This window comes from Cladophialophora carrionii (assembly GCF_000365165.1).
Source record: "Cladophialophora carrionii CBS 160.54 unplaced genomic scaffold supercont1.3, whole genome shotgun sequence".
Lineage (NCBI taxonomy): Eukaryota > Fungi > Ascomycota > Eurotiomycetes > Chaetothyriales > Herpotrichiellaceae > Cladophialophora > Cladophialophora carrionii.
The window spans coordinates 2,101,936-2,128,898 of record NW_008481828.1 but is presented as its reverse complement, the minus strand read 5'-3'; the positions used below and the strand labels follow the sequence as shown (position 1 = coordinate 2,128,898).

Genomic DNA, 26,963 nt, shown 5'->3' with positions numbered 1-26,963 from the left:
AACTTCACATTCCTTTTGCAAGACATGGATAGGGAGGAGCTCCAGAGGTGAAGTTATCTATACAGCCTGGGGTGCTGTTATCACCATTACCTCATTGTCGTCGCTCTTACTTGTCTTCATTTTGCGAGAATGTCACCGTCCAGGGTGACACTTGAGTCTCCGGCTCCATGCCTGTGCTACCAAAATGACCATCTATACCGGCGAAAGTAAAGTAACAATTCTGTGGGAGTGAAGGATATCAAGCTTGGCGTCGTTATGCGCCACGCAAGGTGAATTTCCTCCGATTGCGCGCATTCTTTCAAGACAAAATGAAGGGCAGCCTCCGGCCAGTTGCTGTCTCTCTTATCTCTCCGCAAGCGGTTGTCCTCATCTTCCGCATCCAATCTTACTCAGAAAGACACGTTCACTTCAAGATGCCGGCACTCATTTCGACCCAGCTCTGGCTGACGCTCATTTTTTTGCCTCTTCTTATCCATACTGTTGGCGCCATGGTGCCTTCCTGGCCAAACATGCCACGGTACAGTTGGACCTCTGCCCAGCCACTTAACGACGACCAGATCTCATACTTTGCATACACGATTCAGCACGCGGTGTTCCTGGCGAAGCAAGCCGTAATGTACTGGCCTTGCGATCCCTACCAAGACGAAGTGAGTCGCCGTTGGAACACATCCGGTAGCGTCGGGTGGTGGATATTCTCGCGCTGCGTCGCTCGCTAACAGACTCACACACAGACCTTCCTGCGCTACTTCGATCCCACCGAAGCCGAATTTGCCAAGAACATGTTCCAAGCGGTTGCCAACGTGCCATTCGACCTCGACCTCACCGACCGCGCTGCTCTTGAACGGCTTGCAAGCGACCCGGTCAGTTTCAATCCACGGTTCGCAGGGTTGTCCATTCATTTCCTGGGATCTCATCCAGATTTGTTGCCCGAGAATGGTGGTCCCGGCGCACCAGATGGAGGCTGTGAGGACGACTTCGACGATGAAGTGAGGTCTGCTTTCATGGAATTGAAATCCGGAGGTAGCGTCGGCTTGTTGTCCTTTTGCAGAAAGGTCTACCAATATTACCCCATGCTCAACGACCTGCTGTACCAGCCAGATTGGGCAATAGACTGGCAAAAGGACCAGAAGAATGGAAAGCAATACAAAACCGGGTACGGCGGCTGTAGCGACTTCGACTACCGGGATAATTTCTGGATGGACACCACTGGGCTGGACATGCTGCACGAGTTCTTCCACTACCCAGGTCTGTTTGCAGATGTGCCCAACTATGCAGCAACGATCCCGTTCGAGTGGAAGAACGCTTGGGGCGAGACAATACCGCATATGATGCTCGATTTCATCCCCGATCTGGACCGTGACGAAAGCGGAGGCTACCCATCGGACGCCTACGGCGCCTGGAGTGCCATGCGGATTAACCAGTTAGAACCCTTCGACGTTGAGGGTGTGAGATACAGGGGCATTTACAACCCTGACAACTACGCCTGGTACGCCACGAGTGTCTTCTGGTCAAGACATTGCGGGCAAAGATTCAAGGCTCCAGAGAGTGAGGAGGACTTTCAGAGGTACCGGCCACGCCCATACTCCCCGTTCTAAAGTCGAAATTCCCCTGGTTGGTAGCAAGCCATGGGAAGTATGCCAGAGCTGCACGCCAAAAGTCTTTGCTTCTTGATCAACTAAGGCCAGCACTGCAGCCGAAGGGCAAACAGGGGCATTGAGGGACCGGGGCCGATAGAGCGGCGTTTGATCCAGCGGGATAAGCCCTAGTCACGTATGGTTCAGCACTGGAAGGCCGGCTGGAGGCAGGAGGCAGAAGGCAGAAGGCAACCGCGAAGTCTCAGTGTGTGGCGCAAGCACTCCATCCATCGACGAACGATGAAGGATAGAATGAACAGAGATCCAGCTGACCGCCCTCATGCACGATATCCGTCCCTCCGCCAGCCACAGTGTCGTGTTGGATCAACAATGGCCCTCGGTGGAACTCAAAATCCGAATCATTGACGTACAGCGCATCACACGGTTTTCGCGCGCCCGTGACTCCGTCAGGCACGGTCCATAGGATATGGTACCACGTCGCGAGCCGTACACCCCAGAACGTGATCGAGGTTTTGTCATATAGTCATTGTTCCACTCCGTCGTGGGGTAAGTGGGGGAAAGGAGACAAGCGGTGGAATATAGAGCGCTGAACCTTTCCCCGTACTTATTGCTTGCTGCTCGTACTTCACCGCGTGCTCACGGTGGTTGCGTCGACACATGATCGTCTCGAGCTCTTGGTCCAGACGTCCTCCACCGAGGCTGAAGTGATAAGCGCCCAAATCACTGTCCTCGCCACTGAATTTCCCTGTCAAGGGACCACCGCAAGAGCGGACTTTGCAATGCCACGGGCTCCAGTGTCGCGCCGCACATCTGACAGTCTTTGATTGAGGTAGGGGCAGTGTATGCATACCGAATACCACAGTCGCGCTCGATGCAAACATCGGGGGAACATATCGAGCGAGTGCTGACACGACACAGTTCGCCTCGTCATGGCTACAAAGCCGCCTACGGTGCCAGTGTCCCGAGCCGACTATGGCATTCTGGAGGTTCAAAAAATCCGAAGAAAGGAGCCACAGCCTATTGTAAATACAGATCTTGTTCCCATGGTGTCTTCTAAGCTCAAGGTTGACACCATGGGTTGACTGTCGGTAAACGGGCCGATGCAACTCACGATCTGACACGGCACTATGAGTCAGCGTCAGACCACACGGCCAGACATATCCACGGCAGGCAGCCATCCAAACGGTTCGTAATGGCGCCGGCCACCATTGACCATGGGACAGCATCATCCTTTCATGTATGGGCGGTGGTAACAGTCTCGACGCCCAAAGGAGAACACCCGAAGCGTGAAAAGGTCCGCTCCAAACATGTTGCTTCGCGCGTTGGAAATGTTAATGGAGTCGTGCGAAAGTCAGAATCAACTTTTGCCCGCCTCCTCGATCCGTTTATCCCCAGTAGTAAGCATGTACGCCACTTCGGCGGCGCTGAGGCAATATACTTGGTGTGCAAGAGGCGATATAAGCCATGGATGCGCAATCAACAGCGCCGAATCTGTTACACAGCAGACTGCCTCCTGCAGGCATCAAACCCTGTGACAATGAATCCAAAATATCCCACAGGGTCCTTCCTCTACCTCAATCGCGAGAATGATGACGGCACCGGCCCAAGCTCCTCGTCGGTCAAGTTGCAGATTGCAATAGTCGGGGCTGGGGTTGGAGGGCTTTCAGCAGCTATTGCTCTGCGACGGGAGGGCCACGACGTCACCGTGTTCGAGTCAACTCCTATCCTGAGCGAGGTGAGTTGAGGCACGGCCGTTTCGCAACCGGAATTCTCACGTCTCTTGCTGACTAGATCGGCGCCGGCATTCATGTTCCACCAAACTCGACACGTATCCTGCATTCTTGGGGCCTGGAAGCTGCGCTGCGGAAAATTTCGATGATGCCTCGAAGCTTGCTCTGGCGACGATGGGAAAACGGCAAAGTCATCGGCAACTCGAGATTGAATCCGGAATGCCAGGACTGGTTTGGTTCTCCCTACTACGTCACCCACAGAGCGCATCTCCATGAGATCCTGCACAGAAAGGCCGTTGAGCTGGGTGTAATAGTGCGACTGGCCAGCAGAGTGGAGCAGTACAATCCAGATGAGCCATCGTTTGTCCTCGAGGGTGGGGAAACCGTGAGAGCAGATCTCGTCGTGGCAGCTGACGGTAGGAGGCGAAAAACCAGACGTGGTAGACAGCGATATTGACGAGAATCAGGCATAAAATCCTTGGCTCGGAAAACGCTGCTCGGAACGGCAGACAGCGGACTTCGAGATCATGGCCTAGCTGTGTACCGGGCCACTGTGAGCGTCGAGGAGATGTTGAAGAATGAGAAGACTGCGCCACTCGTCAAGAGCCCGAATCTCCATCTCTGGTGCGTCGGGGTGGCTCAACAGTCGGGTTAGAAGCTGATCATTGATAGGGTTGGAGGCAACGACCACCACGTCATGGCATACAGATTTGCCAACGACAAGCTACTCAATCTCGTTGTCACTCATCCTGCCGAAGGCGAGCCCGAGACCTGGAACGGGATCGACCATGTTGCAGACTTGCGAAGGGATTTCAAGGGCTGGGATCCTGCGTTGACCACATTGTTGGATATGGTTCAGACGGCGGCGAAGTCGCCGTTAAAAGACATCCGGGTTTCAGACAAGTGGTCGTCGCCAAGTCGAAAGACGATTCTGGTCGGAGACGCAGCTCACGCGATGTTGTCTTTCATGGCTTCCGGTAGGCCTTCGTTGCTGATTATCGATATGCAGCTAACCCTCCGCTTAGGCGCGGCAATGGCGGTCGAAGATGCAGTGGCTTTGGCAGAAAGCCTGCGCTTTGCCACCAGGAAAGACATGATTTCCCAGGCTATCGCGGTTTTCGAACAAGTACGCATACCCCGAGTGAAACAAGTGCACGATGCCACTGTCAAGCACGGCTATACATTACACCTGCCGGACGGACCAGAACAACAAAGCAGGGACAAGGCGATGGAGAAGGAAGTCAACGGCGAACACTTCATATCGAGTCCCAATCAGTGGAGCGATCCGACCGTCCTGAGTTGGTTATATCCACACAAGCCAGCAGTGGCAGTGAGGAAGGCCTGGGCAGAGCGCGGTCCGAAGAACCACAACGGGGTAAATGATTCGGGAATGGTTAGAAGAGACGAGCAGCTGCCGAAGGGATGTGTGACTACCAATTGGGATCCTCAAGTAACCCTCCATGTGTGAGCATTCGGCCAGACTCGGTCGAGTTGAGTGCTGGGGGTTCAGCGTATAATGCCGCCCAAGCCGTCAACTGAAGGGCTGAGCGACAGCACCTCCATCAACGTCAGGATGGCCACAGGCCGTTGGGTGCCAAACCGTGGGGTCCACGACCTGTATTGTGACTCGTCCGACACTTCAGCAGACACGAGAAGCTGCTTGTGTGGCAAAATCAAATATCGTGGGCGCAACCTCGCGCCTTTCACTTCTGTGTATCCTTGTTGATGACTTCTGCTAGGAAGTTCTTTGAGAATCGAGTCACCTGTTGGAAGACCTCTTCGAATCCATTATCGGCTCCATAGTATGGATCGATGACCTCTTCGCCTTTGCTCTTACCTCCGAAATCGCCAAACATCATGACTTTAGCTTTTGTCTTCTTGCCTTTGCTTTCAGCTCGCCGTTGCAGACGCTGCAGGTCACTGAAGTTGTATGCATCCATCGCGAAGATATAATCAAACTCTTCGAAGTCTCCAGCATGAACTTGCCGTGCTCCATGTTCGTAGTCCGTGATGCCATGCTTACGAAGGGTCTTAATTGTTCGGTAGTCAGGCGGATCTAGCGTGTGATATGCGCCAGTGCCAGCCGAATCGACTTCGCCAACGCGAGGATTCGATTTCGTGAGCGATCGGAAGACGCCTTCGGCCATCGGTGACCGACCTTCAAGGAGCCAGTCAGACAAGACAAAAGTGACAGCGATGAGTGGTGCACATACAAATGTTCCCCAGGCAGACAAATAGCACCGAGACTTTTGGGTCCGAAGATTCTGCCATTACCCCACCGATGGCGCAGCCAGGTGTTGCGTGTAGTAGATTGCGTGGACAGCCACTGATAGCGGGGAATTGAGAATAGTAGAGACGATTAAGCCGGATCTGTACCTCGTCCTAAGGTAGCTAACTCGAATACTACCCGGGAGCGTAGAAGTCGCTGGATGTTCTGGAGGAACAGCTGACGCTTTCCCTTTGAGAGTGATTCAGGTCAATGGACAACAACTGGCGTTCCATGATGAGAGTACTGAGTAGAATTTCAGCCTTGCCTCGGAATTTCGGCAGCCTTGTAGGTGGCTTGTCGGATTAACTCTGCGGAAAGCCTGAGGCAGCACGATGAAACGCATTGCACCGCCTCAATGCGCTACAAACAGCAGTCCGCCTTGGAGATTGCAACCTCTTGGAAGCTTGGCACTGGATGCTCCTTGGAGCGTTCCGGAACGCAGTGAGCCGGCAAAGACGAGATGGGTCGCAAGGAACGTGCTACGTGGATGATCGTCCAGGGACGAGGTGCAGGCGAAGAGGGGACTGCGCACCGCGATTGGCGGCCATCGCCTGCAACTCGATGGCAAATCGCAGGTGCATTAATAGCACCAGGCTCGCACACGTTGAGGTGCCAACTTTGGAAACATGGCTTGCATCATCGTCCTGGCTGCTGATGGCGCGGTTTGTGGGCGATGAAGCCCAGGTGGGTGGCGGGCGTGCTTTAACTGGCTGGCCACGCGCAGTTGTCCGGGCGCCCGTAGTTTAACGGGCCAAGCTTAATGCAGGAGAGGCTCGGGGGTGAGAGAAAGTGTCCAAGAGAAATGCAAGTGAGAGCTGAACAAGCTTGACCACTGCGCCCAGCTGAGAAGCGGAAGGGGGATACCTTTTTCATCTCGCCTGTATCCCGTAGTTGAACATTGCACTCGATCACCCTCTCACATACCCGGTACTCGGTCCCCTTCTTCTGAGGCCGCCCGGCGACTCGATCGCATCCCACACCTGCATCATCCACTCCGCCCCGGCCCTCAGATCCAGTAATAGAAGGAGTAAACAATCGACTCCGCAAGTCGAGATCATCTTCACCACTCCGCTAGGATTTCATTCAAGTGCGCAGCCGGTCATTGGTCTCAGACTGACACACGATCGTCTTCGCTTGGTTCTCACATTCCAGCTTCCGGACACAGACCACTCCCTCCCTTTGCGCTCCTCTCTGGCGTCTGGCCCGGCATGGCCTACAATCCGCTTGGTAACTTACCACTTCTGTCTATGCTGAATATATACTGACTTTGCGCTATTCAGGCGGCCCTCAGCGGGACGGCGCATACTCTCCTGGTCAGCACCCTCAATACGACTCAAGATCCCCCTCGCCTGGCCGACCGTTGCAGCCATATGTGCATCCGGACGAGGCCTTCTCGCGACAAAACTTACCTCTACAGATGCCCGGTGCTTCGACCGATCGTCTAGCCATGCAGCCCACATACTCGGTGGAGAACATCCCTCAGTCTCACGGTCACAATCAACAGTATGAGCAGCAGATATCAAATGGCCCAGGTGGGGACATTGGCTATGGGAGAAACGACTACATTGTGTCGCCCGAAGATCACCATGACGCATATTACACACAGCCCTACGCGCCTCACCCTCAAGGCGACTACGCGCTTGACCCATACCCGACGCCAGACCAGGGCTATCGTACCGACCACGACAGGGTGCCTATCCTACAAGCAGACAATGCGTACGGACCCGATCCCCATGCGCAGGAGCCAGTAGACTATGATGGATATCAAGATGCACCAGGCCCCACTCCGTCGCCTCAGCCCATTCGGAGGTGGAAAACGGTCAAAGAAGTTCAGTTGTTCAATGGCAACTTGGTACTCGATTGTCCTGTTCCTCCCAAGCTCCTGGCCAATGTACCTCACGCTAAACCGCCGGAGAGAGACGAGTTTACGCATATGAGATACTCGGCCGCGACCTGCGATCCATCCGAGTTCTTTGGTGAGAGATTTACTCTCAGACAGCGCCTGTTCGCAAAGCCGAGAGAGACCGAGTTGTTCATCGTGGTTACTATGTACAATGAAGACGAGTTCCTGTTCGCGCGGACAATGATCGGTGTCTTCAAGAACATTGAATATATGTGCAATCGCAATACCAGCAAGACCTGGGGCAAGGAGGCTTGGAAGAAAATCGTCGTATGCATCGTCAGCGACGGACGTGCCAAAATCAATCCGAGAACAAGAGCAGTCCTGGCTGGTTTGGGCGTCTATCAAGATGGCATCGCCAAGCAGCAAGTCAATGGTAAGGATGTCACGGCCCATATCTACGAGTACACCACTCAAGTCGGCTTGGAACTCAAGGGCACACAAGTGTCTTTGAAGCCACGATCAGCAACGCCAGTGCAACTGCTGTTCTGTCTGAAGGAGAAGAACCAGAAGAAAATCAACTCCCATCGGTGGTTCTTCCAGGCCTTCGGCCGGGTTCTCGATCCCAACATTTGTGTGCTGATTGATGCTGGAACTAAGCCGGGTAAGGACTCGATCTATCAACTGTGGAAAGCCTTCGACCTTGAACCTATGTGTGGAGGTGCTTGTGGTGAGATCAAGGTCATGTTAGACAAGGGCAAGAAGCTCTACAACCCTTTGGTCGCCACGCAAAACTTCGAGTACAAGATGTCGAATATCTTGGACAAGCCTTTGGAATCCGCGTTCGGTTTCATCTCCGTGCTTCCTGGCGCCTTTTCAGCATACCGGTACGTGGCTCTGCAGAACGACAAGAATGGCGACGGTCCACTCGAGAAGTACTTCAAGGGCGAAACCATGCATGCCGACGCCGGAGTGTTTACCGCCAATATGTATTTGGCGGAGGATCGGATTCTCTGCTTCGAACTTGTCAGTAAACGCAACTGCCAATGGATCCTCCAGTACGTCAAATCGGCAACGGGCGAGACAGATGTCCCTGACGGGATTGCGGAGTTCATTCTGCAGCGACGACGTTGGCTCAATGGCTCCTTTTTCGCTGCAGTATACGCTGTGGCGCATGTCTATCAGATCAGGCGCAGCAATCATAGTGCCATCCGCAAGCTCATGTTCCTGGTCGAATTTACCTACCAGACCATCAACATGCTCTTCGCCTGGTTCGCCATTGGCAACTTCTTCCTGGTTTTCAAGCTTCTGACAGGCTCCCTTGGAACATCTTCTACCTTAGGATCGGCCGGAACCGCTCTGGGCGTCGTCTTCGAATTTGTCTACCTTGGCACGTTGTTGTATTGCTTCATCCTATCAATGGGTAACCGGCCTCAAGGCTCAAAGAAGTCATACCTAGCGATGGTCATCTTCTGGTCGATCCTGATGGTTTGGTTGACGTTCGCGTCAATCTATTTGACGGTCAAGTCCATCCAGACAGAGATTGCGCAGAAAGACTTCAGCTTCTCGACAATCTTCAACAACAGTACCTTTTTCGGCCTGATTGTCTCCCTCGCCAGTACATATGTCCTCTGGTTTGTTGCAAGCTTTTTGTTCTTCGACCCTTGGCACATGTTCACCTGTTTCCTCCAATACATCATTCTCACCCCAACGTACATCAATGTTCTCAACATCTACGCCTTTTGTAACACGCATGACATCACGTGGGGTACAAAAGGAGACGACAAGGCAGAGAAGCTGCCCAGCGCAAATGTCAAGCCGAATGGACAAGTCGATGTTATGATTCCCCAAGATGACGGCGATCTGAATGCTCAGTATGATTCTGAATTGAAGTTATTCGCAACCAAGGCCGAAAAGGAGGTCAAGAAGCAGACTCCTGCGGACAAGCAGGAGGACTACTACAAGTCTTTCCGGAGTAATGTCGTGACGGCCTGGATGGTTACCAACTTTATTTTGGTGGCGGCAGTTCTGAATATTTCGGGCTTTCAACGCATCAATACCGACGTGACCGAACAACAGAACTCTACCATTTACCTGGCCGTCATCTTGTGGTCAGTGGCAGGCTTGTCCCTGTTCAGATTTGTCGGGGCATGTTGGTTTTTGATTGTGCGATTGGTAAGTGGATCACGATGTTGTTGTGCTGTACTCTTCTAACTTCAGACAGTTCCGCGGTGTATGATTTGACGAACGGTCGAGACGTGGGCGACAACGGATGGTATGAGCAATGCATGGCGTTCGAGGTGCTGGGTACCCACAACATTGTATGCATACTTCGGCGAGATACCCCCAGAAAATTGGATGAATGCTCCGGTTCATGAAAGCCTCGAACGACATTGTATGCATACTTCGGCGAGATACCCCCGAAAACATTGGATGATTGCTGCGGTTCATGGAAGCCTTGCATCGAGGATGGTAACTTCGGCTTGGATATCGTAGAGGTTCAAAACAATGCCAATCAAGTTATGCATTCGACCCTCGAGCTGAATGGATGCTTCGGTTCCACAGGCGCCGTGATCTATAAGATGTGGTCTAGGGCTTCCTCCACCTAGAGACCGGATGTCAGGTCTTCGACCAGACACACAGTCCAATCCCCCCGCACACGAGAACCATGCCTAACCACGTATCTCGCGAGATGAGCTTGCCTTCAGCATACCACTCCCCGAGAACGGTAAAAAGAAACGCCAGCGAATTCGTGATTGGCACAGTAAGTGACAGTTCTACGTGAAGAAAGCAAGTCAGCACACAATGATTGCAAGGGAAAACGCCATGTATTCCAATTCCTAGCCATGGACACCACCGGCCCGTTGAGCAAAGTGGCGAGAAGGACGCATGACACAGACATACCAGCTTGCCCGACCAGCAGGAAAAACCAGATACTGCCCGTCAAATTTATGACCAAGGGGATCGCGTATCCCGGGCTTCTCAGGAGGCCCAATACAGTAAAGAATGCCTTTGCGATCTGACGCGAGATCCACAATCGGTTCGGATCGGTCATCGACTGGTGGGAAGGAGCTGTGTAGTTGACGGCTGCTTTGCGGATGAAGGGCGTCGTGAAGCCCCAGCAGACACCGACAAGTAGGAAGGAAAGAATGTAGTTGAACGGTGAGGGTGTGGAGGGTGCGGAAGAAGCGGGATCCGTGTCCGAGGACGACATCTTCGGGTCGTCAAGTGAAGTGAATGAGTGTGGATAAACCGACTGAGAGAGTTTGATAATTGATAATGGCGGATGACGAGCTTGAGCTTGCTAATATACAAGGTCGAGAGCGTTCGAACCAAGGTTCAGGGGGTGAATGTCGGGAACGGATCAAGTTCGTTGCGAGATCCCCACGTCCAAAGATCGCCGGCGCGACTTCAACGGCTCATTAACGGATTTGCAGGTCCGCCGCTTTACACAGTACAGTCAGGAGTTCAGCAGATTCATAGGCCAGGTCGAGAAGTCGACATGCACCTCCTCTTCCGAGACATGCTGATCTACGAAGTACGGAGTACTCTGTACACAGCAATATTATCAAACAAGTGCCACCAAGCCTCCCTGCGTCTGCGCTCGCTATGATTCACCCTGAGGATTCTCTGATATGTCTTCTGCTTCGCCGAAGCCACTAAACCAAGAAGAGGCTGGGCTGATGGCTGCCCACACTGCCTCACTACTCCGTACAACTGAGGTCGAATCGATTACAACACGAGGACAGGTTGTCCGCCGTTGAGGCAAAATCTGCTGTTCGAATGTCTAGAAGCTGCTGAGCTGTCCGTCAATGACTGGACAAGAGTGACAATTTATCGCCGCTGAGGAGCGTGATGGGTCAGCATCCAATTTCCCAGCCTCGTCCAAAGCAAGTGGCTGGGATCTCACCAGACCAGTATTGTCTCACCTCACCCAGTGTTGAGAACTACGATGCCTGGGAATCACTCGTCTCCTCCATGCAAATTACTCACGTAAAGCTGCAGTTCTCTTAACCGTCCTTTTGAAAGCTTGAGCAGAAAGACAGCCGGAGAAACAAAAAGAGCTAAACACTTGAGCTAGACAGTACTTCGCCTCGAACCCCATCATGCCCACGATCCTTACACCACAAGGATGGGTCAAAGTTGCACCTCCTCCTCCTCGCAAGAAGCAACCGGTCTCCAACCCCAAAGCTGCCCTTCGAGGTCCCCTGGCATATTTAGCCTGTCAACCACAGGCACCGACCCTCAACGTCGGCGGCGGGAACGTCAGCAAGGGGAAAGCGCCCTTCCCGTACGATCTAAGCGCCAGTCCCGAGGCGCTGAAGCGACAGAGCCAGGCGAGCAGGACCGTCTCAGCCCCAGTCATGCACGGAGCTCTGAGACCAAGTGGCGAGGACGAGAACGAGAACGAGATCAGGAACGTCCGACCTGAGATGGAAACCCGGCTGCCTCCACCACCGGGATCGATACCGAAGTCGAGATCCAGGAGTTCCCGGCACCACCACGATGACGATGACCGGTCCGTAGCCAGTTCGGGCTCCAACCTAAGTTCGCCGTCGAGTTCCAGTTCAAAATCGAGCGCCAGTTCCAGGTCCAGTGCCCCGTCGGTCAAGTCGTATACGCGACGTAGGCCTGTCGAAGCAAGGCCTGCGGGGCACCCACACCCACACCCACAGCCACCGGCAGGTCCGAGGGACTACTTCTATCCCGCGCCGAGATATGAGCACCAATTTGCACCTCCTCCGACGCCGCAGGTCGTGCATGTCCCGATGCCGATGGGCATGTCGAACGGGCGGAGTCTGTCGTATAGTTGGTATAATGCCACGACGCCGCTGAATATCAAGTGAATGGTAGAGGTGAGACAGGACGTTTTGGCCTTTTGGTTCTGCGTGTATGAGCATGGGCAACGGAATGGGAGGGGAGCAGGGCGTTCAGGCCGTGATTTTGGTAGTGATTAAGCAGAGTAGTTACGACGTTCTAGCGTGTAGTTGATAACTGATACCAATGTTATGGATTGTCGATTAATCCTCGTATATACAAAGTACTAAGTGATATCTGCGCCGTTTCGTGCGTGCTTCCTTCTAGTTGCCCTATGAAGTACACTCCGTTCAACAATGCCCTTAAAACCGTGAGGTCGTACAGAAGCGACCAAGCACTCCACCCATATGATCACAATCAATCCATCCATATGCTCAGCATGCGTGCCGCCGGTATGATCCATCGGCCCTCAGATACCCACACCTAGTTGCTCCGACCAGTCCCGTTCAAAACACCATATTTCATAAACGCCTTGTGCTCCTGTTCGACTCCCTCCTTGTGTAATATATGGTTCGGAAGGCTGGGCGGGCAGCCTGTCCGCTCAATCGTTCCCGACGACCACAACTTTTTCCGTCCTCTTGGATTGCCTGACCGTGCGCACCTGCCTTGTCGGCGGCGGCCGAACGAACGTTTTCTGCGTCTTCGTGACCATGACCCTCGTACCGGGATAATTGCCCCCTCCCACGAACGTGAGATTCGCGTCGGGTCGGCGCGGGTAGGGGTCTATGACGACCACGGGAGGTTTGCGCCGCGGACGATCCGACGAAGATGACGACGAGGTGTCGCTGCCGTACCGTCGTCGGCGGCCACCGCGGAAGTTGCGGAAACAGCAGAGGAGGAGTAGGAACAGGAGGAGCGCGCCGAAGAATGCGCCGACGATGATCCCGCCGACTGCGCCCGGGGGAAGGCCGTCGTTATCGTGGTTCACCAAGACGACGGCGGAAGAGCTGGTCGCGACGACGGGGATTACACTCTGGGTTGAGAGTGTTGGCGTGCCGATGACGATGGGCGGCGGACACCACGAGGACGAGGATGACGTCGTGGTCGGCTTCCACTCGCAGTCGCAGTCCGTCGTCGTGGTGTAACTCGTGGTCCAGCCTATCTGTGTCGTGTAACTTGAAGCGACCCAATCGCTTGTGGTGGTGGTCGTCCACACTGGCGGCGCGCTGGTGCTGGACGTGTAGGTGAGCCATTGTCCTTGATCCCCATCGCCGGGCTGTCTCGGTTCAATTACCGGCATTACGAAGTCGAGTTATGCGCCTGTTTGCGTTGAGCGAGAAGACGGCATCGAGGAGGGCAGAACTTGGGAACTTGGGGGAGATTCGCAGCTCGACGGGCGACCCGTTCGAGGCACATGCAATACGCATGCGAGACATTGCGCCTGGCATGACGACGCTGGCGGGCTTCTTCCAGCCTCCAGCCACCTTTGCCGTCCCACGAGTTCTTGCTTGGAGGGGAGGTTACTCCGTACTTTTTAAGAATAATGCAGGCGGCTGGCAGCTGAAAGCTAACGAAAGCTAAACCTAGTTAAAGGCGGGCAGGGGAGGGGCCTGGAGTTGGAGGGGCTGAGGGGTTGAGGGGCAAGTGACGTGGCCAATCGGTTGACAGCAGGGGCCCCGGGGTCCACCTGAAGCTTCCGAGGCCCCCAAGCTTGGGTACGGAGTACTAAGTACCTAAATAAAGCGGAATACAAAAGCACACCGGGAATATTCGTGCCTCTTCGAAAACAAGTCCAGCGTCCTTGGAATACGATGCTTGCACCATTGCAGAAGTATCTCTTTGATGTGTGCGATCGTGCGCAAGGCTGTACAGTGATAACAGGCCAAAGTGAAGAAGCTGACCTTTCCCGTAACCAGCTGGTCAGATCCCTGCTTCGCGTCGTGTCACTTAGACAACCCAGGGCGATTCGTTCTTTGTCTTCCATGCCTACTCGGGAGGCCAACCACACGGGCGCTCGTCTATGCGCGGACAACGCATGGAGGTCGATGTGTTTAGGGTGGGCTCAAGATGACCTTCATTTTCATTCCTTTCAGTAGGTTCTGTCCCAGTCTGGCACCGCAGCGATGGCGCTCCCATTCCACAGGTATGTTACACTCTCCCAAGCAGGCAAGCCTCCTCACGGTTGTGCAGTCTTACCGATGCAAAGCCCTTCAAGTTCCTCGTCGGTACGACCGGCAAGCCCTTCTTCATACACGCCAAACTTGCGGCTCATCAATCCAGTACTCTGGCCACCCTGATCGATGGTGCAATGCTGGAAGCGGAGAGAAAATTTGCTGTGTTTAACGATGTGGACGAGGACACTTTCATTCGCTTCATGGAGTTTGCCTATACCGGCGACTACTCTGTTGCTGAACCTGCTGTGGTCCTTCCCCCGCCAGATCTTGATGTTGAGAATGGAGATGGCAGCCGAGGAGGTGCTGACTCTCCGATACTCGATGCTTCAGACGCGTACCTCCCTGCAGACCCCCCCGAAGAGGCGCGAAGCGAAGAGCCCTACTTCGGCTTTCGGCCACCCCGAGCGAAGAAAGACAAGAAGAAAAGGAACACGGACCTTTGGGACTTTGGCGCATGTGAACCGGCCGCCCCTGAGCCACCGAAATCAAAGCGCCAACGGCTCTGAGAGTCTTTTCAAGCCCGAGCCATCGTGAGATCATCGAGCCCGTGGAGACCGACCTCCAACACGGACGATTCGGAGGACTATACATTGGTCTTTCTCTGCCATGCCAAGCTTTACGTATTCGCAGACAAATATAGCATCGGACCGCTGCTGGATCTCGTCCTATTAAAACTCCGGCTCAATCTGTCAACCTTCAACCTGCATTCGCGACGGACTGGAGATGTTGTCGAACTCTTAAAGTATGCGTACGAGCATACTGCGGATTACCCGGAAGGAATTGATCGACTACGCGATATGGTTACTGATTACGTGATGTGCCATCTTGAGAGGATTGTCGCACATGGCGACTTTAAGAAATTGCTGCAGGAAAATGGAGATGTGGCCAAAGACCTCATGCCCAAGGTGGTGCAACGACTGGACTAAGCTACAGGACTTGCCAGTTTCAAGTAGCTTTACTGGTTGCGAGGACGTACGGTCTCACGGCATGTCGGACTCGGGTTATTCATGAAGGCACCTGGAAGGCCTGTGGGTAACAAAAGCCAGGTTTTGTCGATGGTGTTTGGCATTTACTCAATTCGCAACAGTACTGCTATCCATATTGCCATATTCAGCATTGGCCCTGGAAAGCGACGGCACTCTTCTGACGTCCTGTTGAGTACGCCTGATCTCGTGGGATTGAGCCAGATCTGTGTGATGTCGATGTTTCATGCTGCCTCTCACACGGGATAGAACAATCCTCGGATGTAGCGCCCATGCCACCATTGCATTCCTCCATACGGCTCCAGCCGAATACAGGAATCGTCTTCCAGCACGGCCAGATGTGGGTGCGTGATTCAGAACTTGTGAAGCACAACACGTTGAATATCGACGGCCCACAGCAACGAGGTTGCAAAGAACATGCGACACAGACAGAGAGATTGGTCCACTCGGATGGAGCTGGTAATTGCTGCTGTAACGCTGTAACGCTGTCATGCTGGATTCATGCTGGATCAAAATAGAAGCAATTTGTCGTTGAATGTCTTCGGTCTTCTCCGCAGCGACGATCCATCACACTTTCTTCCTTACCTCGCACGATCCGCTTCATCGAGCCCCTCTACAGTAACCCCTACGGTAACCCCTACAATAACCCCTACAGTAACCCCTCTGGTACAAATTCACATCCCTACCCTTCCGCTGCCAGCCCGAGTGTGGTTCCAGACACCTCCCCCTTCTACTTCCGTCCCCTAGCCATGGCTCCCTCACGGATATCACCAGAGCCCTCAGTAGAGCCCCCGCAGGGCCTCACGCCGAAACAACTCGCCTCGTTCGAGCGCGACGGCTACCTCATCATCCCAGACTACCTCTCCGCCCAGACGTGCCAGAGCCTCCTTTCCAAGACGCACCAACTCCTCACTGACTTCCCCCTCGCCGATCACCCCATGACCAAATTCACGACCGGCACCGACTCCCACGGCGACAGCACCTCCAAGGAACACGTCGGCGACGATTACTTCCTCACCTCGGGCGACAAGGTGCGCTTCTTTTTCGAGGAGGACGCATTCGACGCCCAGACCGGCACGCTCAACAAGCCCAAAGAACGCGCAATCAACAAGATCGGCCACAACCTGCACGGTCTGGTGCCCGAGTTCGGTAACGTGTCGCACGCCGGGCCCATCGGACGACGCAACGCCGCGATCGCGCGCGACCTGGGCTACCGCGACCCTCGCCTCCTGCAGAGCATGGTGATCTGCAAACAGCCTGAGATTGGCGGCGCCGTGCCCCCGCACCAGGACTCGACCTTCCTGTACACGAACAAACCGTCGGCCGTGGGGTTCTGGATCGCCCTCGAGGACGCGACCGTGCAGAACGGATGTCTGAGTTTCGCGCCGGGGAGTCACCGCCGGGCCCCGATCAAGGAGCGGTTCGTAAGGAAGGCCGATAACTCGGGGACAACGTTTGAGGCCGTGCCGGAGGAGGCGCAGTGGCCGAGGGCATTTCAGCACGAACCAGAAACAGAAACACAAACACAAACACAAACACAGGCGGAAGCACGGTCTGAGGCCACCGACGACGAATATACCCTCGGCGAAGTCAAGGCCGGCAGTCTGGTGCTCATTCACGGCAACATCCTGCACAAGAGCGAGAAGAACACGAGTTCCAAGGGACGCATCATCTACACATTTCACATTATCGAGGGGCAGGAGCACTACGACGGGAAGAACTGGTTGCAAGTCCCCGGGGGGCCGGCAGCCTTTACCAAGCTGGACGGCAAGGTCGACACACAGACGTGATGATACATGGATATGGACACAGATGATACGATGTGATGTGATGTGATGCGATACAGACGTGCGCCTGCACGCACTTTCACCTGCACTGCAGCCTCTATAGGCCGACACGCCCGCGAGAGTCGACGTCGCTCTCAATGGTTCGTGCTAGATATAGAACACAACGTCGCTGGGGCAGCCAGTGAACCAGGCGCGGTTCACCTTCGTGACGGTGCTTCCCAATTCGTGAGGTATCGATAAACTCGGTTCCGAGCTATTATCCTGGAGAAGAAGAAGAAAGCGAAGGAGAAGGAGAAGCAGAAGGAAAATGTGCGAGCAGAGGACTATGACCGACCGTTTACATTGTACTCCTACCCGTAATACTGAATACCTACTGTAAGAAGATCGACGCTCCGGATTGCGTGGAGAAAACCCATTTCTGCCATCTTACGGCCGCCATCACTGGGTACTGTGTACGGTCCTGTGTCTGTGTATACTGTTCGCGGGCACAGTACATAGAGTGCAAAGTGACCGGCCGATTGCTCACAGCGCGCTGTGTATACTACGAAGCGGTACGTGGTACCGTACACGGAGTACCTACTGTAAATAGCGGGGTTGGATTGGTGGGGACGGTTCAGTAACTCGTCCGGGCACATCGACAGGTACTCCAGTACTCGTACGCACACGGTACTCGTACGGAGTACACCTCGACGGGTCTAACTAATCATGTAGCGTGCAGCCGGCGTGTTACAGTACCGTAGACGAGAGCGGTGACGTAGCGGAATTTCAATATGTCGGCTGTTGCGTCGTGATGAGATGATGAGATGCGTGCCAACCGGCTGCCACTGAATGTCACATACATGCCACGTACGTGCAGTGCCTTGGACTTGACTTTGAGCAGTTCGGCAGCTTCTTTCTCTGATTCATATTTTCATTCAAGATTCAAAGGCACCTCGATCGACCGATTCAGCCAACAGCCCAACTCAGTACAGTGTGGTGCAGGTGCAGTGCAGTGCAGCGCGTCACAATTCAGCGCACACATACTCGAAGTGTGGATGAACCCGACACACGACACGACTTGACATTAAATTCGATTTCAATCCGATTGATCTGATTTGATTTGATTTGATTCGACTTCGACTTGAATTCGACTTCAAGTTCTGCTTCTAGTTCTACTTCTAGCTCTAGTTCGGATTCTCCAAATTCAGACCAGCCTCACTTTCGACATCCACCCAAAATGTCCAGACCACAACTCCTCTCGCGTCCGTCGAGCGTGGTGGCGCAGAAAAAGACCATCATCCTCGTGACGGGCGGAAACACGGGCATCGGTTACGAAATCGTCAAGAAGCTCGCGCGCGACAGCCCCACCAACCAAGTCCTCATGGCGTGTCGGGACACGCACAAGGGCGAAGAGGCCGTGGCGGCCATGGGCGCCCCTCTCAACGTGAACCCCATCCAACTGGACATCACCGACGACGAGTCGATCGAGCACTGCTTCCTCGCCGTCCAGCAGCACTTTGGCAAGCTCGACGTGCTGGTCAACAACGCCGGGACCGCGGCGCAACATCTGGGCCCGGACGCGACGCTACGGGAGAGATTCGACCTCTGCATGAACGTGAATGTCACTTCCACGGCCGTGTTGACGGACAAACTGGCGCTGCTGCTCGAAAAGTCGGCCCTGCCCAAGGTGATCTTCATTTCCTCGACCGTGGGCTCCATCCAGACGAACCTCAAGGCCCTCACGTACAAGGGCGTGTGGTACAACGCGAGCAAGACCGCCGTCAACATGCTGGCTGTCCACTACGCGAAAGTGTACCCGAGGTGGAAGGTCAACAGCGTGTGCCCGGGGTATCGGGCCACAGGGCTGAATAATGCAGAATTGACCGACGAGACAGACCCAAGGCTGGGCGCCGTGCGGGCTGCCGAGTTGGTAGCTGAAGGCCCGGACGGTGTGACGGGGACGTTTTCGCGAGCCGACGGTCCGGTACCATGGTGATGGTGACGATAATGATAGATCATGATGATGATGATGATGATAAAGAAGATGAACGGAATTACTTGGGGGGGGGGGGGGTTTGAGCCTAGAAATTCGGATGGACCCTTTCACGAAAGTAGAGCCTCCCCTTCTTCCGCGTGCTGCAGTGTCTCGCCGCGGGTGCTGCTGGTGCGTGTTCGCATCGTCATATAGCTCGACAGTTGAAAGCTCCAATGACAGCACATGCCAGCCACGAAGCCCACGGCGTCGTTTTTGAACGCGATGAGCAAACCTGCCGTCACGAGCATGACGGACCATCTGCGCTTTCTCTCATCATCTGTGATCTCGCCGCATCGACGGCCGCCTTCTTCTTCCTCTTCTGCTTCTGCTTCTGCTTCTTCTTCTTCTTCTTCTTTTTTACCCAGATCTCGCGCTCGCGGCGTGTTCAAACTCTCTCCCACGCTGGCAAGCTCCAACCCGGCCGCGATGATCATGACGGAAAGCAACGCCAGCGGGAACCGGCCCAGCAGATCCGAGAGGCTTTCGCCGAACAGGACGCCCAAGACGAGCTTGAGCAGGCCCAGAAAAATGACGCTCGCGCCCGAGCGCGCGCCGAAGCGATATTGAGCCGCCAGCCCGCCGGAGCCATGACACACGGGCATGGCGCCGAACCAGCACCCGACGAGATTCATCGCGGCCACGCTGATCCCGATGGCCGTGACCGACGGGGTTTCAATCTCCGGAAGCAGGTCGGCGGCAAGGTGCGTGACGGCGATGATCGAGTTGAGCGTGGTGAGTGGGAGTTGGCCCACGCCCGCGTCCAGGATTCCCGTCCTCCATTCGTCTCCCGTGGGGGCTTGGACGTACGGACGCCACAGACGGAATCCGGGCAACTGCTCGTCGTGTTTGTCGCCGCCCGCCGCCACCACCACCTGGACGACTGCAAACGCAATGCCGACCAGGAAGACGGGCAAGGCATACGGCGTCCGAGGCCGGAGGCTGGTCGCGAAGAGGGCCAGGAACGCGAGGATCATCCATAGGTAATTGTCCAGCCAGGACGGCGCCGTCCAGGAGAGCGACGCCAGCGCTTTCCCGCCGGCGGCAAGAATCAAGCTCAACCCGGCACCGACCTGAATGCCCTTCACGACGGGGATGGGGATCACTCTCGTGAACCATGTCAGAAGCCCGGTGATACTAAAGAGTAGAATGCACGTGGACACGAAGAGCCCGGCTGCCGCCGTCTGGCCCGCTGTCAGGGATTTGAGGATCGCCACGGCTGCAATGGCTTTCATCGGCTGCACCGGAAGCGGGATGCCGAAGAATGCGCCGGTCAGGATATTATAGACCCCCGTGAAGATCAAGGTCGTTGTCAAGGAGATCTGATGGCCTTCTGCCAAAGCGATGACGATGGGTAAGAAGGTGCCTAGGTCCCCGAGCGAGCCCGAGATCTCGTTCCATGGCTGCCGGCGGAAGGTGGAGAGGTTGTGGGCGGCGAGATGGCCGAGTCGGGACTGAATCATCGTGCTTGTGCTTTGAGGGTGTTTGGATGCCTCTGCCCATACCAATCCGAAGGAGGAGAGGAAGCGATCGCAGAGGACGGTTGAGGAAAGGTGATACAAATAGTCAGCATGCAGCAAAGCAGTCAGACCGTGTAGGCTGTAGGGCAGATGATGTGGTCGCGCGGATAAACGCTGGATGATCGATCGACACCACCAACCAATCAATCAATCAGTAACAGGAGCAGCCAGTGACGAGGCTACAGTCCGACAGCCACCAGACATGGTGCAACACAGCATGACAAGAGGCCACAGCCCGCGGGAGACGGTCCAAGCTGGACAGTGTTGAGTGCGTCTTGTCTCGATCTGTCAATTATTATGGTGATATACACACTTGAACTCGAGGTCGCTCAGCACATTCTTCTATTGTACAAGCCACAAGCTGGAAGGCGAAAAATGCAGTCCGTGCCCCATCGAGACTTGCCCCAGATATACTCGGCTTCTCTCCCATCACTTGCCGCTGATCATACTCCGGAAGTCGTCGTTTGACCTCTTCGTGCCGCCCTCTCCATCCACCTTCGTGTCACCCTTGTCGCTGGAGCCCGAGCCCAGCAATACCGCCGACCTCATTCCCAGATGCCCTCCCTTTCGAACCCCAGGTTGAGCAGGACGTTTGACGGGCCCGCTCGCCGCCGAAGGGACACTGGGAGCTGGTCGTTTACTAAATTGATCCATCTTCCGCTCTGGCTTCTGCTGCAACATTTCCTTCATAGTTGTAACGCGAACTCGCCGGCCAGGAGATATCTCATGGTGGTGCAATCCAACCATTGCACGACCTGCGTCCTCAGCTCTTTCGTATTCGAGAATCGCGCCTGTGTGACTAGTCTTGAGCACAATTTTGCTGACCTTTCCATACTTCTCTGCGGCGCTCCGAAGCAGGCTCGCGTTGACAATGTCGGGTACGTCGCAAAGGACGACTGTCCTCTCTCTGCGCTTTTCACGATCCTCCAAACTCAAGCTCTGCTTCTCATCATCCGAGACAACGGACACGGACTTCGAGCGGCCGTTCAAGCTTCTGTCTGGCCGTTTGTCGTGCTCGGACGTGAGAGTGACGGTGAGCTTCCTGTTCTTGAATTCCTCACCATCCATGGCCAAAGCAGCCTGTGCTTGTTCTTGAGTTGCAAAGGTCAAGAAGGCAATGCCGCGATTACGAGTGTTTCGAGACTGGTCAAGTGGAAATTTGACGTATTCGATGCTTCCGAACTTGGAAAACAGATCCTCCACTTCCTCACGCCGGGCCTTGAAGTCGATCTGCCCAACGAAGATCTGACGTCTCTCATTCGTGGGTTCCTTCCTTGCTCGCTTTTCGCTGGGTTTGGAAATCTTCGCGACGAGCGAGAGGCCGTCAACGTCCTTACCATCGAGTTCGGTGGCCGTTTGCGCATCGCTAGGGTTCTTGAACTCGACATAGCAGAACCTCCGTTTCTTGTTGCGCTGGAGCGAAGGGAAGCGTACATTGACAATTTCGCCGTACGGACGGAATAGGTTGCGGATGTATGCTTCGTCGGCAGCAGCAGGGTAGTTGGTGACAAACAGTGTTGATCCAGTGCTGAGAACGACAGAGAGCTGGGCTCCTTCAAACTCGCGTCCATCTCGGGAGAGCGCGAAGTTGGCGGCGTCTGCCTCCTCAAACTCCACAATCGCGCTGTTCTCTTCATCATGCAAAAGCGTGACTTGCTTCACCATCCCGCAACTGCTGAAAAACTGTCTCATCTTCATCTCGGTGACATTTGACGGCAAATTCTGGACCAAGACACTGGCATGTTCGCGATCTCGTTTCACTTCGTCCACCGCAGCCGCATTCTCCTCGACAGACTCTGCTGCAACTTCTTCGTTACGTTGGCGCTTCGCGACATCCTGCTCGTCAATTTCCTCGTCACGTTTGCGCTTGCCAATATGAAGACTGTTGGCAACCTCCTCTGTCCTGTTCGCAACTTCTTCTTCAGCTTCCTGCTTCTGCACCGCAACTTCTGCCGCTCGCAGTGCCTCTTGCTGTCGTTTGGCGGTGAGGTCTTTCCGTACCTTTCGAACCAACCCGATGGCGCTTTGCAATTCTTCGGCATCCTCGTAGTCCTCGCAATGGTTCAAGAGTGCTTCCATGATCGGCTCTGGATAGTCCAACTCTGGATGCTGAAGCGCTTCCTTGAGGATGCCGGCCGCAAACGGCGCGGAAGAGAGAGTACCCAGTCGATCAGGACCCGCTCGTTGGAGAAGGGCCATTTGCATGGATTTCTGCAATTCGAATTCGTAGTATCGGAGCCAGAATTTGTAGTATTTGCCATAGTCAGCCACAGCATCGTTGAATTGAGCCCCGGCATTATCCAGTCTCCCCTGAGACTTGAGATACTCGACGTACTTTCGCTGTAGCCGAAATGACGGGTCAAAGGCACCAGTGACTCCCAGATTGGAAGCACAATTGTGTGCAGCTTCAATCGACGACCGGATTCCCATCTCGGCCACATCCGAGTCTTCTTCGGTAGCATCCGGTCTCTTCGATCGTCGTAGGAGGTAGCCACACCAAGCATCATAGACCAGAAGAGCTTCCTCGATGCCTGCTGCATCCAAAAGTCCCGTACTCGTCGCCTTGTGCTTGATTTTCTCGGTTTCATCAAATGACTCCTCGGCGAGCTCTGAGGCCAAAAGATACTGTTTCCAGAGCGCCCCAGACCAGGGGCAATGCTTGGTGGCTCGAGCCAGTGTCTCTAGCAGGCCTGGCTTCGACTTCTCAACCAGGTAGTCGATGTGCTCTTCCCATATGGCGAGGACGGAAGGGAAGCGCAATTCAGCACGTTGGTACAAAGCGTCGACCATGTCGAAGTGGGCATGCCGAACTTCTTGTGCACGTCTGTTCTTGCTTCTCCTTTGAGACTGAGCCCTGTCCTCCTGCTCACGTTCCCACTCGATGTACTTCGCGAAGGCTTGGTATTCTGCGGTGGTGTCTTCCAAGGATTGTGCCTGTGAGAGTGCCGTCTCAAACCCGTCCCTGTCTGCCCATATCTTCTTGGCGTTGGCCGACTCTCTGAGGTTCGAAGCCATGATATCTTCGTACTGACTCGGAGGTATGTTGGCTGACACAAAGCTAGAAAAAGCCTGGAACGTTTGTTGCCATTCCGCGTGTGGGACGCGGAGTCGGGCTTCGAAGAGCTCGAGGGCTGTCGTCACGTCGCCTGGTTTCAGTTTCTGGTTGAGATCGCCAAATCGAACGGCCATGTACTTGTCCCAAACTTTATGGCTGCAGCTCATGTCATGACTTGTACGATCGACGGCTTCCGTCCACGTGTCCAGCACAAGATTCCAATCGAACACTTCTCGGCCCACCAGGCGTTCAGTATCGATATCGCTTTGTGCATCACCCGTCGCATCTAGAGCCCATTTGTGACAGTGTAGAAGCCAGTCTCCGTAGGTCGTCCATAGCCGTGTGCTGCCATACTCTTCGGTTACTGCCCGCCGGCAGTTATCCACCACAGCGACTCTCTCATCGGCTGTCTGAGCAAGGATGCTCTCGTCTTGAAGCCAGGTAAGCCATTGTTCCTCCCCCACGGCGAAGAGCTTGTCGAGGTTCTCTCGCGCTTGACGGAGGTCGGGGAGCAGGTCATAGGTGTGGGGATCACGCCGAGTATTTTGGTCGGTAGGGGGATAGATGTGATCGATGAAGCCTTGGTGCAAGATACCGATGATTTCCTTGTGGGCTTCGTACGAAGACGGTGATTCTTGAATATAGGCAGCCAAAACAGCAAGCCTCTGCTGCTTCTCGACCGGGAGAGAAGTATCTGAATAATCGGCCCTCACCGTCTGCTTCGGCGTGTCGACCATGTTGATATCGATAGACGCACGCGGATTCGACGTCGCGCCGGCCGATGTCAAGTGGGGGAAGAGACCAGACGAAGATTTCTGACTGTCCGTCGATTCACGGCTAGTCAAGGTTGGAGGGGTGACCTTCGACGAAGCAAACTCTGCCAAGGCCTCTATCGAAGTAGCGGAAGAAGTGCGAGGTAGGTGGGCGGAGAGGGTGCCAGCCGGGACGGGACTAATGAGCGGCGACGGATGGGCAGACTGTTGAGACGGACTTCTCATATGTGCAGGAACACTAGATGCAGGATGGACGGAGCGACCAAGAGGTGAGTTCACTATGGCTGCCGCACCCGAATGTGATCGTTGGACATGGCGGTAGGGCGATTGGGCATGCGACGGCGGCTGCGACTGCGACTGCGACTGCGACTGCGACTGCGCTGGTGCCGCATTGGAAGTGCTCGTGGAAGGTGTGAGAGAAGGTCTGCGAGGAGTCTCCGAGGGAGAGAGGAGTGAATTGATATCCATGCTTGCGCAAGTGGCTCGTTCTTTCCTCACGTTTCAATCGGACACGAATGTTTCCTCTCCGTCTCTTTCAGTCCTGATGTCTGTGCCAGTCTCTGCCGCGTCCATGTCCACCTCCCAGCCAAAATCAGAAGGGTTCCGGATCTGCCGATTCCGTGTGCAAGTTGGCAAAGATTGGTCCAAGGTCGTGTGAAAATATCGATCGTCGAGATTAATGGGAAGAAGTGGAGAGGCGCGGGTTACAGTGAAGCGGACAGTACAGGAACAGGCGAGAAGTAAGTACCCAGTAATTAAAGAATGACGAAGATGGAGACGGCGAAGGTCCTCCGGGGAAAGCAAGAATAGCCTGTTTGAACAACTAATTAGCTTTAGCCTGGATGAGGACTCCGGCCGCGAGAGGACTGTACTGGGTAACTGGCGACGGGTTCTGCTGGCTGTGGTTTCACTCGTGGCGATTCGATCACAAGGTAGAGGCCGAGGCCGGGCTTTTCTCTGGTTCGGCGCTCTAGACAATCATGCCCTGTCGATCAACCAAACGTGGCGAGTGTGGCCAGCAGGCGTCCAGGGCATCTAAGGATCCAGGGTGCCAGGGCATTCACGGCGTTCGCGGTCCTTGTGCCGAACCCGAGATCTGCTGGTGAAGCTCACTATGCTCCTCCGTACCGAATATGCCAAGCGGCCCCCCATTTGGAAATCTGCGAGATCCTCGTCTCGAGGTGCAACCGTCGACTGCATTGAACACTGCATCAGAGCTCGAACTGGGCTCAGCCCTGCGATCATGAACTCCCACCAGGTCGCCTTGCGGCGCGCCTGTAGAGGCACGTCTACCTCTCTCACTGTTGCTGAACACTGGGTTAACAACCTTACAGCTTGCCAGTCTCAGTCGTCGCCCTCGGTCGACCTCTCCCGATTAATATCTTCCCTTCATCTACAGCCAACGAGGACATTCCACGCATCCCGCCTTCGAAATGCTCCCCCGAGTCCCGATCCCGTTGCCTCCAAGAAATCTCCAGATGCCGCACCGAAGACCAAGCAAATGACCCCACAGGAGAGAATGAAGGCAGCACAGCGGCGAGCCCAGGAGAAGCTGAGCGAACAGCGAAAAGAATACGAGGCCACCGTCAAGCAAGGCGGCCTTGCCCCGAGCAGCGCATTTGGAGGCGAGCTGAAGCGAAAGACGTTCCACCCGGCCGGTCCTGTGACCGAAGACGCGTTCGAGAAGCGCAATCCCACCAACATGGATCAGGCTCTCAATCCACGGCCAGAGGCTCGGCTCAGGTGGCAGCGGAAGATGGTCATCCGCGAGATCAAGCACCGCGGCAGACTGAACAAGACGGTCCGGATTGCCAGGACCGAACGCGAACATACGTCGAGATCGCACTTCTTCAAGACGTCGATGAAAAAGCTTGCTCCCCTCGCCCGCCAGATCGCCGGCAAGTCCATCGACGAGGCCATTCTTCAGATGAGATTCTCGAACAAGAAGGTCTCGCAGGACGTTCGCCAGCACCTCATCCAAGCTCGCAACGAGGCCATTGTCATCAAGGGCATGGGCCTCGGACGTGCTGGGTCCGAAAACTCCGACTTGCACGCCGATCCGAGCGAGACACCACCGCTCCCGCACCAGACGCCCCTGAAGACCTACAAGAAGGGCGAGGCCCCTGATCCGACAGACATCTATATAGCTCAGGCGTGGACCAACCGTGGTCCGTACGGTCAGGAACCGGATTACCGTGCTCGAGGGCGAATGTACGTGATGAGACCTCCGCACACGGGTCTTACGGTGCTGTTGAAGGAAGAAAAGACGCGGACAAGAGAGAGGGCTGAGAAGCAGGCGAAAGCCCTAAAGAAGCGGACAGGCAAGAGCATGTGGGTACACCTACCCGACCGACCCGTCACCACTCAGAGGCAGCACGTCTTGTGGTAGATAATTTTGTACAGGGAGCGCCGAACGGGATTCTTAGATTATTGGACTTGTATCAAAAGCATAACATGTCGAGAGACAC

General features: G+C 54.8%; 13 protein-coding genes across 13 annotated transcripts; 8 read left to right on the top strand and 5 right to left on the bottom strand.

The window, feature by feature from the left end:
• Window positions 1-509: 509 nt before the first annotated feature.
• On the top strand, window positions 510-1,595 carry G647_04165 (uncharacterized protein; the record flags this gene model as incomplete). The annotated part of the gene is made up of 2 exons (XM_008728509.1): window positions 510-647; window positions 732-1,595. 2 exons carry the CDS (start codon window positions 510-512, stop codon window positions 1,593-1,595), a joined length of 1,002 nt encoding a protein of 333 aa, XP_008726731.1.
• A 1,537-nt stretch (window positions 1,596-3,132) lies between these two features.
• Window positions 3,133-4,793, top strand: G647_04164 (uncharacterized protein; the record flags this gene model as incomplete). The annotated part of the gene is made up of 5 exons (XM_008728508.1): window positions 3,133-3,330; window positions 3,387-3,741; window positions 3,793-3,953; window positions 3,984-4,302; window positions 4,351-4,793. 5 exons carry the CDS (start codon window positions 3,133-3,135, stop codon window positions 4,791-4,793), a joined length of 1,476 nt encoding a protein of 491 aa, XP_008726730.1.
• Window positions 4,794-5,028: 235 nt separating this feature from the next.
• Window positions 5,029-5,596, bottom strand: G647_04163 (uncharacterized protein; the record flags this gene model as incomplete). Its single annotated transcript, XM_008728507.1, has 2 exons — window positions 5,029-5,483; window positions 5,539-5,596. 2 exons carry the CDS (start codon window positions 5,594-5,596, stop codon window positions 5,029-5,031), a joined length of 513 nt encoding a protein of 170 aa, XP_008726729.1.
• Window positions 5,597-6,802: 1,206 nt separating this feature from the next.
• On the top strand, window positions 6,803-9,673 carry G647_04162 (chitin synthase 2; the record flags this gene model as incomplete). Its single annotated transcript, XM_008728506.1, has 3 exons — window positions 6,803-6,821; window positions 6,875-9,609; window positions 9,659-9,673. The coding sequence occupies 3 exons, from the start codon at window positions 6,803-6,805 to the stop codon at window positions 9,671-9,673; spliced, it is 2,769 nt and encodes a 922-aa protein (XP_008726728.1).
• A 380-nt stretch (window positions 9,674-10,053) lies between these two features.
• G647_04161 (uncharacterized protein) lies at window positions 10,054-10,648 on the bottom strand (the record flags this gene model as incomplete). The annotated part of the gene is made up of 2 exons (XM_008728505.1): window positions 10,054-10,211; window positions 10,339-10,648. 2 exons carry the CDS (start codon window positions 10,646-10,648, stop codon window positions 10,054-10,056), a joined length of 468 nt encoding a protein of 155 aa, XP_008726727.1.
• Window positions 10,649-11,540: 892 nt separating this feature from the next.
• G647_04160 (uncharacterized protein) lies at window positions 11,541-12,281 on the top strand (the record flags this gene model as incomplete). Its single annotated transcript, XM_008728504.1, has 1 exon — window positions 11,541-12,281. One exon carries the CDS (start codon window positions 11,541-11,543, stop codon window positions 12,279-12,281), a length of 741 nt encoding a protein of 246 aa, XP_008726726.1.
• A 512-nt stretch (window positions 12,282-12,793) lies between these two features.
• G647_04159 (uncharacterized protein) lies at window positions 12,794-13,492 on the bottom strand (the record flags this gene model as incomplete). The annotated part of the gene is made up of 1 exon (XM_008728503.1): window positions 12,794-13,492. One exon carries the CDS (start codon window positions 13,490-13,492, stop codon window positions 12,794-12,796), a length of 699 nt encoding a protein of 232 aa, XP_008726725.1.
• Window positions 13,493-14,315: 823 nt separating this feature from the next.
• G647_04158 (uncharacterized protein) lies at window positions 14,316-15,292 on the top strand (the record flags this gene model as incomplete). Its single annotated transcript, XM_008728502.1, has 3 exons — window positions 14,316-14,335; window positions 14,383-14,822; window positions 14,886-15,292. The coding sequence occupies 3 exons, from the start codon at window positions 14,316-14,318 to the stop codon at window positions 15,290-15,292; spliced, it is 867 nt and encodes a 288-aa protein (XP_008726724.1).
• Window positions 15,293-16,098: 806 nt separating this feature from the next.
• On the top strand, window positions 16,099-17,139 carry G647_04157 (uncharacterized protein; the record flags this gene model as incomplete). Its single annotated transcript, XM_008728501.1, has 1 exon — window positions 16,099-17,139. One exon carries the CDS (start codon window positions 16,099-16,101, stop codon window positions 17,137-17,139), a length of 1,041 nt encoding a protein of 346 aa, XP_008726723.1.
• Window positions 17,140-18,352: 1,213 nt separating this feature from the next.
• Window positions 18,353-19,111, top strand: G647_04156 (uncharacterized protein; the record flags this gene model as incomplete). The annotated part of the gene is made up of 1 exon (XM_008728500.1): window positions 18,353-19,111. The coding sequence occupies one exon, from the start codon at window positions 18,353-18,355 to the stop codon at window positions 19,109-19,111; it is 759 nt and encodes a 252-aa protein (XP_008726722.1).
• Window positions 19,112-19,218: 107 nt separating this feature from the next.
• G647_04155 (uncharacterized protein) lies at window positions 19,219-20,610 on the bottom strand (the record flags this gene model as incomplete). The annotated part of the gene is made up of 1 exon (XM_008728499.1): window positions 19,219-20,610. One exon carries the CDS (start codon window positions 20,608-20,610, stop codon window positions 19,219-19,221), a length of 1,392 nt encoding a protein of 463 aa, XP_008726721.1.
• A 486-nt stretch (window positions 20,611-21,096) lies between these two features.
• Window positions 21,097-24,963, bottom strand: G647_04154 (uncharacterized protein; the record flags this gene model as incomplete). The annotated part of the gene is made up of 1 exon (XM_008728498.1): window positions 21,097-24,963. One exon carries the CDS (start codon window positions 24,961-24,963, stop codon window positions 21,097-21,099), a length of 3,867 nt encoding a protein of 1,288 aa, XP_008726720.1.
• Window positions 24,964-25,996: 1,033 nt separating this feature from the next.
• G647_04153 (uncharacterized protein) lies at window positions 25,997-26,884 on the top strand (the record flags this gene model as incomplete). The annotated part of the gene is made up of 1 exon (XM_008728497.1): window positions 25,997-26,884. One exon carries the CDS (start codon window positions 25,997-25,999, stop codon window positions 26,882-26,884), a length of 888 nt encoding a protein of 295 aa, XP_008726719.1.
• Between the last annotated feature and the right edge of the window lie 79 nt (window positions 26,885-26,963).